Source organism: Limulus polyphemus, unplaced genomic scaffold (genome assembly GCF_000517525.1).
Source record: "Limulus polyphemus unplaced genomic scaffold, Limulus_polyphemus-2.1.2 Scaffold2381, whole genome shotgun sequence".
Lineage (NCBI taxonomy): Eukaryota > Metazoa > Arthropoda > Merostomata > Xiphosura > Limulidae > Limulus > Limulus polyphemus.
Genome location: NW_013667991.1, coordinates 155,849 through 165,826, shown reverse-complemented (window position 1 = coordinate 165,826; position 9,978 = coordinate 155,849). Strand labels below are relative to the sequence as shown.

General features: G+C 31.3%; 1 protein-coding gene across 1 annotated transcript in view; it reads right to left on the bottom strand.

Moving 5' to 3' along the window:
• The window catches only part of LOC106466789 (band 4.1-like protein 4A), a 165,176-nt gene that overhangs the window by 16,613 nt on the left and 138,585 nt on the right, over positions 1-9,978 (bottom strand). The window contains exons 16-18 of the mRNA XM_022394872.1: positions 9,598-9,642; positions 7,992-8,057; positions 6,751-6,819 (exon numbers count right to left, since the gene is read on the bottom strand). Of these exons, the coding sequence (XP_022250580.1) occupies positions 6,751-6,819; positions 7,992-8,057; positions 9,598-9,642 (180 nt within the window). The remainder of the gene's footprint in view (positions 1-6,750; positions 6,820-7,991; positions 8,058-9,597; positions 9,643-9,978) is intronic.

The following is a 9,978-nucleotide window of genomic DNA, read 5'->3' as shown; positions in this document are numbered from 1 at the left end:
CCTACAGACAATGGTCTTATTCAACAAAATCTGCCTACAAGAAAATCTGTCACCAAAGTACACCAATATATACATGAATAAACATATGCTATTAAAGATATATGGATAAATACTTTTGTAATGTATTCTGCATGTTTTTTTTTTTGTTGTTGTTGTTTTTTACATTATCTTTCACTGACTCAAACATTCCATTTTTAGATTATGTGGGCTTCATCAAAGGAATCATGAAACTAATGCAACTGAAATATTGCAATATAAAGAAGATTGAAGTGGAAATAAGACAGATTGAAGAGATGCAAGAGCCTCCTACCAGGCCAAGTAAGTATATTACTACTGTATTTACAAGTATTGTGGAAAAGTCAACCTTAGCCTTTTAAAGAGCTATTAAAGGGATGAAAATTAATATTGTACTTGCTTTGACTGACTTTTGAATTATATTTTCTATTAGATAAATTGATAAGTTATTAATAACTATGTTTGAAATATGTACTCTCTGTTAGACTGCTATATTTTTATTTATGTATAACATATATCGACATAAGCAGAAAATAAGACTGAGCCCCTACTCACACTGGAACTCCCAAGAAGTTGGCAACTCAAGCATCTGTCTATGTTACCTTTTTTTAACACTGGGCCTGACTATATATAAGCTATTTAGTAAGTCATGACAATTATTATACATTGACTGTCATAAAGAGGTGTTGAATTAAATTATATTGGTGATGAAAACCATTTGGTCATCATTAAATGATTGGTGGGCTCAACCTGAAAAAAAAACATCTGTTACCCATGTCTCATTGACTTATAACTATATCATAATAACCTAACATTGAGATACTTTAAACAAAGTTTGATGCCTGTTATCATTGCAGTGAATAATGAATCACTTAATTTCAATCTGAGCAAGCTACCTACTTGAATAAAAACTGAAAATTAACCCAAATAATGATTATAGCTAATTAAATATACTATTCTTACATTTTTACTTATGAAGACTAGAATGTATTGTTTCATCAATTGGGTTCCCCTGCTAGCTGTTAGTGATATTTTTGTCTGTAAATACAATAATATCTTGCAAAGTGTGGCCAGCTCAGAAGATTTAAGTAAGTCCAAATCAATATAGGCAAGGCCAGGTAGTTAGGGCGCTCGACTCGTAATCTGAGGGTTGCGGGTTCGAATCCCCATACCACCAAACATGCTCGCCCTTTCAGCCATGGGGGCATTATAATATGACGGTCAATCCAACTTTTCGTTGGTAAAAGAGTAGCCCGAGAGCTGGCTGTGTGTGGTGATGACTAGCTGCCTTCCCTCTAGTCTTACACTGCTAAATTAGGCCTTCGTGTAGCTTTGCGCGAAATTCAAAATAAACAAACAAAATCAATATACCGAGCTTACAATGCAAAGTAAAAATAGATATGTTACACGTGATAACTAATATTGTTAATGAAAGAAAGATTAAAGTGATAATAAAAAAATCAATATTTATGTCACTTAAACTTGTTGTTTGCTTCATGGACTATCATAGATTTAATGTTCTTTTTGGTTGTGTGGTTGTTGTTAAGCACAAAGCTACACAATGGACTGTCTCAGTCTATCTGTGTTCGGTTCACCACAGGTATCAAAACCTAATTTTTAGCATCATTAGTCTGCAGACTTACCACTGAGCCACTGGGAGGCACTTTAATGGGAAAATACACAGATTATTGAATGGATCATGAACCTTCATGAAAGTAAACGTTCAATTATGATATCTAATTATTGCAGTGATGTAGTCAGAGAAATGTAATGTTTTGTGTTATTCAGATATCCAGCAGAAAAGTCTTAAAGATTACACAAAATGAAGGTTTGAGACTGCTAAGCAAATAATAAATTGAAGAAGTACATTAGAGGAAAACAAGTAAACACAAGTGTAGAATTCCTTATTTAACAAACACAATGCTAGGTTAACAAAACTGACCAAGTTTCATCTGTACTGTCTGCTGCAGTCAAGCAAATCAAGAGCACAGGAAGAGATCAAAAGATAGAAGTATGGAAATACCGAGCTTAAGTACCCTGGCCAAACAAAGAAACTTGGGTATTACTACTGACTGGTCATTATGGATGGCCGTGTATGAAACTTGGAGTTCCTTACCAGGCCACTCAGCTCATGTATCACGTAAAGTACTGTTCTGATTGAAAATACTAAATACCTTTTCGACACAATTATCACTTAATCCTGTACGCTAATTGACTAAACAAGTGAGAAGTTAAAACTGTAATGACTTGAAGTCACAAATTTCACCTTTCCATAACTAGTATACAATATGTTTTTATTCACGTATAATCATGTAATACTTTTTTTCTACATTCCCAGGCAACTTCTGCATGTAGCTATGACATTCTCATTGACCAATGTATGTATTTCTGTATGGAATTCACACAGGCAATACAGAATCCTGTATAAGTGAGTTTGTTTAAAACTGTATGTGAGCCACTGGTTGAAGTATGTAATCCATATACCTGAGGGTTAAAAAAAAATACTTTTGTTGATGAGTGCTAGAGGGAAGGCATTTTTAATCAAATATTTTTTAATATTGATAAGTTCATCATGAAAATAACCATAAGAGCTGGTAAGTTTATATGCTCTATGAAGTAAAATACTTATTAAACAGATATGCAATTTTTTCCTGTTTAAAAACAAAATACCTACTTCAAAAAAAAAAATCACAGGTACTATACAAATATTTGTGTCCTTGCTGCAGACAAGTCTATATTGGGTCAACCAATCGAACCTTAGCTACCAGAATCAAGGAGCATGTGCATAACAGACTTTCAATAACCCTGGAATTTACAACCAACTAAGCAAAGACTGTAATGAAAAATCGAACAGTGAACACTTCATAATAATAGACTCGGCAAAAGATGAATGGATGCTAAGAAAAAAGGAAGCACTCCTAATTCATAACCTACAACCTAAGCTAAACAATCAACTAGCTATGTCACTACATCTCAAACTATGATCAATTCATGGTGCCCGAGACAGGCAAAAAGTGAAAACTTTATCCAATAAACAAATTATCTACTGAAATGGTAAAAAACTCTTACAAATTGTTATAACATTTCAATCTTGTGATTTATGAACATTTCTCTACTCCTTAATGAAATGAATGAATTAAACTTGAAGACAAAAACTAAAATGCGCCAAATGTTACAGAAAAAGAAATATCTAACATTTCTGAAACATGTTTCATCATCAAAGTGAAAATTTGATAATTCTTCAGTGACTGATTTAGAACTTGAGGCTAATTTTTTGCCCAAAACACAGAATTATTATCATTCAATTCTACATTCATAATTCAAGTGATTTGGGAAGCAAAGAATGAATTTTACCTGTAGCTTCTTACTACAGTGGCCAAGTAGTCTCAAATTTAAACTAAAAACTCTTAAGATGTTACACAGTTTTGCCACAGCAACCAAGAAAATTGTTAAAGTTTATCTGTTTTAAAATGGAAACCAGATTAATGTTCGACTGTCACAAATACTTCTGTATATAATCAACTACAACTACTGTACTAAATTTTGTTGAAAAAATAATGTATATGTTTAAGATACACACCTGAAGTTCATATAAAGTTGTGTAAGTGTGCTTAAAAAGCATTAAATTATCTCAAAAACTGGTTAAAAGTAACGTTCTTAAATTTTAAATATTCAACTGTATGTAGACTTGAAAAACAATGTGTAGGCACAATGATATTTGGTGTTGTATATTTACTTTTAAAAATTTATATTTATCACATATTTATAAAACAAAAATATACACACTTAAAGAAATTATTGTTTTATCAGATGCACGGCAAACAGAGAACCACAGTATTATTCAAATAATTAGACTTAAGATGTTTAGTAGTGTTTAGTTTCAAAAACTTATACAAAAGGCATTTAGCTTTATATATATGTGTGCTTTTTCTTTTAATTTTACCCAAGCCAAAAAACAAAACAGCAACATTGGTGTTAGTGTCTTATTAAGCTTACTACGCTGGACAAACCAAAATAATACCAATACAAAATATGAAGTATGCTTAATGAAATCTCACAGAACATAAAGTTGTTAATTAAATCAACAAATTTGAGGAGGAAGAAGTCTGTGGTTTGTTAAACTTATATTAAGCCAATAATGTTCATGCATCTATGCAAACGTAAATTTTGTGGCAGAATTCATGTTAAGCATGCTAATTAAATACTGGAGTGGCAGATTAAGCAACAAAAACTTCAAAGTAAACAAATTAATGAAACCTTCATAACTGGAGGAAGAGTGGCTGGTTGTTCCAGAGATACTTTCCGATTCTTCTGGTGCGATATTCTGAGAACCAATAGTCAGCAATATGCCATTGGGAAGAGCTAACAAATAGGTTACAATGGATTTTTCTTTTATATTTTTGGGAGTTTATGTAATACAGAATAATATTTTTGGAAAATATGCTGAATAACTTTCCTTTATTCACACATCATAACTTATTTCACCAGTAATTTCCTAGAAGAATAACAATTTATAGCATGATTATCACTAGCTACCATACCAAATCAAAGAGAAAGATTAACAGTTTACAGTATTCGTGTGGAATCCAATGAGTAACAGTTAAAACCTAGCAACAGCAAGTCACTCAGGAAAAATCTGACATAATGACTAGTATTTAATAATCAAAGAATCTGGACCAAATGACTTGTGTATTTACTCACTTCCAAAGAGTCTATCAAACATTTGTCTATCAGAAAAACTACAAACTATATCATCTTTCTTACAGCTAATTCTTAAGAATGTAAGAACAATTTGCATAAGGACACAACAATCTAGATTTTCTATTTAATCAATTTGTTTTTAACAAAGCTGTTAACCAATGCAGAAAACTTTGAAGTAAATAGAAAGATATTTTCACAGAAGACTCAAGTAGGTAAAAGCCACTTTTCACAATCCCTCAAATAAGGGAAATTATATCGATCAATGATAATTCTAAGAAGGACACTGAACATTTCCATACCATACAAAAAAAAAACAGAAACAGTCATGATGCTTCTTTAAAAGTTAAACAAATGCTAATCTAAACTAGCTTATGTGAGGATATATTCCCATCACCTATCTGTGTAACTATTTTGTAAATCCTTTCTTGTATTCAAAAAATATCTTGAAACACCATTTCCTCAATAAATGATACAAGCATTAATTGTTATCTAAATGTAACATTGCCAGGACAAATTAAATAAAGTGTTTTCATTCTTTTCCAAACTAACTGAGCATAGCCTAGCGGTTAGGGGGCTAACCTCACATTTGGTCAAGAGTAGCTGTTTATGATTTTACTTTTTAGTTTGATGCCATGGGAACCAGTGAAAGGTAACACCAAGGTGATTAGACATTTAGGAACATTGTGGTCAGGAAATTTGGGATTGTAAACCTTATTGATATAGGATTCTGCAATCATCTTATCCCCAAGTCAGCCTAAGAGGTATCTTCAAACTGAACAAATGGATAGCAATTTTTTCCCGTTTAAAGACAAAATACCTCCTTCATAAAAATATTTGTGTCCTTGCTGCAGGCAAGTCTATATTGGGTCAATGACTCGAACCTTAGCTACTAGAATCAATGAGCATGCACACAACAGCCCTTTCAATAACTCTGGAATTTACAACCACCTAAGCAAAGACTGTAGTGAAAAACCAAACAGTGAACATTTCAGAATTATAGACTCAGCAAAAAATGAATGGTCGCTAAGAAAAAAGGAAGCACTTTTAATTCATAACTTACAACCTAAACTGAACAATCAACAAGTTACTGCATGTATCTACACAAGATGTGGCAAGCTTTTAATCAAACATACAAGTCTGTTATATACTGAAGATCAGATGCATTACAAACGTATTTGTACTCAAGAAATGTTTGTGAATTTCCAACATCACTCTGACTCACACTGACAAGTCAGAGTGCAAGGGGATGTTCATATGAAGGATAAAAATACTTTTGTCCATCATATTATTTGCATATTGCATTTGTATAACCTCTAGAGCCTCTGAAATTCATATTATTTACAGATTTTTTTAATACCCCTTCATACATTATATGATATTTAGATTTCTCTACCATGAACTGTCACTATATCAGCAATGTAGGGTAAAATGAATAGTTGGTAACTCTGGCATAAAATACATAACAACATGTTGAATGGCAGTCTATAATAAGTCATGACATTTGCACTTAGACTCCCATCTGTGCATAAAGTATTAATGTTTGAAAACACCTTTTATACATACAGCTTTTTTTTTAGTCTTCTATTTTGATTGATTTAGATATTTACATTTTCAAACAAGTAAAGAAGTAATTTGGTCCTATCACTACATGAAACAAACAAAACATAAAGATGTGACACATTGGTCTTAAGAAACTAAACTAATGATTGCCAATTTATTTGTCTCTTGTGACGCAATAGCACGTCTAACGATTTATAACATGAAAAACTGAGTTTGATAACTGTGGTGGGCATAACACAGATAGCCCATTGTGCAGCTGTATGCTTAACAACAAAGAAACAAGTCACTGTATTATAGTAGAATAGCTTCCTTATTTACAAACAGGAAAACTGAATGAAAAATAAAAATATTGACAAAAAGGATTTCATTTAATGATTTATTTGCAAATGTGCCTTTAAATTTAGTTAAGGTCTTTTTTTCTACTATCTTGCTTTATGGAAGTAATAACATGTAAAAAATATGACTATAACATACTCAATGTGCTTTTTCAGTTCCTCAGGTAACCCTCTCTTGATTTCTGGAGATTTTGATCTTGATCTATGTCTGTAAAAAGAGAAAAAAAATACAACTAAGTTATATAAAATGGTGCTTATAATTATTTAATTATAGCATTTCTTGTTTACAAAAGCACATACATCTTTTTTAAGTCCTAAATAGTGTCTTCATGTATTAAGTGTATTGTTGCGTCATCGCGATCACGTGACTATTCTCACGCCCTCTACTTTCTAGAACTATCCTGTACTTTGGCGAATGCTCTAGCATTTACTAGATATAGAGTAGTCTGGTATATAAAAGAGGGTGACAACGTGACGGTAATGTAATGTGTGTGTAGATAGTGAGTAATTGAACTGCAGTCAGAAGTATTGTTGACGTTCGTTGATATAGCATTTGTTATAGAGCGATTGTTGAAAATAAGTGTATCGTAAAGTTGTATTCGGAAAGAATAAACCAGTTTTATTAAGTAAGGACTTGTGTTGCTAAAGTTTCGTCGGAACTAAGTTACGGAAAGTCAATTAACAAACGGAGACGTAACAGTATGTTATGTCCACAGGAAACTCTCAACAAAATGAAATTTTCATTAACTATGTTTGGTTAGTAACCTTACAAAACAAAATATCATTTCATATTGTATTTAATTAATAGCTAATAATATTTTTACAAAAGAAACAAATAAAAGAAGCATTTTTTATATTTTAAATGATTTGAGGCAAAAACAAAATTATTTTAATCAGAATATCATAGTTTGATGAAGTAATTGTTACTTCATAGCTAATAAGCTTATGCAAATGGTAGTTCAACATTTTGTTTTGGATTGATACTGTAGGCTTACAAATATGGCTTTGTTCTAATTAAAATCATACCACAAAATGTATTTCTTGAATACTCTATGTATGCTCCAATAGAAATTTGACTTGCTTTAGAAATTAAGAAAACACTAACACACATTGTTTGTAACAAAGTAATTCCTAATTATTCAGGAGTAAATAAATCTTACAGTCACAGCAATACAGCTAACAGTGTTAGATAGTCATTCATTTGAATATATTAGTTTTTAAAGTTTTGCACACATTTTTAGTGCATAATTACCAATTCATAAAACATTTTCATGGTTTTCTGTTTCAGTTGAATTATGGGTATCTATTCTTCAAAATAAAAACCTTCTTTGATGTTTTCCAAAAAATAGGAGAATATGATTCTTGTGACATTATAGTTACCTTCTATGCTTTTTCTTATGTTGAAAGGTTGCTTCAGATTCTGTCTCCATTCCTGAGTTGTGGTACCTGAAATTAGTAGAATCCTTGTGAGCCTGTAGTTGATTGGTTAAAACATAAATTTTTTTAGTTATGTTTGAAACAGTTCATTAAACAAAAAAAATTATCTTTCTCTAAATGAGCATAAAGAAAAATAGTTTCTAAAACATTAAATTTTTTTTCATTAGCTTAATTATTTTCTTACTGATGGGGTCCTTTGGATGATTCATAAGTTAAATCATCTTAAAACAAACAAAACATATTCATCTATAAAGTTTCTTTGAAAGATAGTTTAAGGCACTATTAAACAAATATGATCTTGTGGTACTCCTGGTTTTGATGAACAGGTAATCCCCCCCCTCCCTGCATAATGAGAAGCTCAAACACTTGGTTGGATGGAATAAAAAGACCTGCAAAAAATACAGTACGTTAAAGCAAGTCTTACTCCCCAGAAAACAGAAACTAATCTCTTGCTGAACACACCTCACTGCTCTCACAATTCACATTAACTTTGTAGCTGACCAATAACATAACTTGATTACAAGAATCTGGAAGTATGTCTGCTCCATGTGAATATTGTAAAGTTGTAATCCAAGACACTGCATAATGAAACAGGAGATCGTTTCCATAAATGAACCCGATTATGGAAAGTAATGCCTAAGAATGAATTTAACATGTTACTTCGACTAGAATTAGTGGGTTTAAAACTAGACCTTTAATGTTAAAGAACTCTAAGTACGACATATGCATTACCAGAGAGTGCATATAATCACATTTGTACTGTAATGGGGTCTTATGCAACTTCCATGGTTTATAGATGAGATAGTTAATAAACATAAATTAGAATTTGATATTAAGCATTAAATTTATACTGATTTCAACTATTTTGTAAAAACTGTAATTTTTCTACATTTAACTTGACACCATATTTAGTAACACTCAATATAGAGAGCTGTTATTGAAGTCAGATAGCATTTAAAAATAATTTAGATGATGATGATAAATTATTTGTTCTCATAACAAATAAATATTAATAAATTTTAACTTCTACCGACAGCATTATCTCATAAAAATACTGGTCTTACTCTTAATATTTTGAAAAATTATAAATTTACTGAAATACTTTTAAAGAAAATTATTAAAACTTAAGTGGATATTCCTGGGAACACTGTCTTGAGCCAAGGGCCTGAAAAAGCTGTGTTGTTTTAAACTGAAAGTATACTTAAATGCTCTAAATCTAAAAATCCATCTTAAGAAGCATAAAATTCATATAAGTAGCTACAAAGAAAAACAATTTGAAAACAATTAATCTTCTTAACATGTAATCAAAGAAAAATAAATCTTTACCTTCTTGGTATGGGATAGAAAATAATGTTTATAGTCATATTGTTTTACTTGCATGTATTTAGCTGGAAGCTTTTGTGCTTGGCAATAAAGTTATTTCATAGTGCTGTATTATCATATAAATATTACAGTACTGAGTTTGATACTTCTTTGTGATATTTATATCTATAATATCTATACACTCACTCAAAATTTAAAAGGAATAAATGAAATGAAACACACTTACCCACTCTTTCTGCTTGACAGTTCTCTGACAACAGCATTCTGTGGCCTAAGTATTATTAGGAAAAACAAATTATTTAAACTATCGACTTTCTAAGAAAGATACATGTGATTCAAGAAAGCAAGTTCTTAAATGAAACTGGTTTATTCTTTCTAAATACAACTTTGCAATATACTTAATTTCCACAGTCATGCTATAACAAACGCTATAATTAACAATGAACGTCTCACGTGCTCGACTCAACAATACTCTCTCTCTGTCCACAGTTCAATTACATTGTTGCCGTCATGTCTTAACCGTCTTATATATAAAAGAATACCGAAATCTAGTAACCTCCCGAGGATTCACGAACCTTCGAGCATATGATGTGTTACTAGCATCACG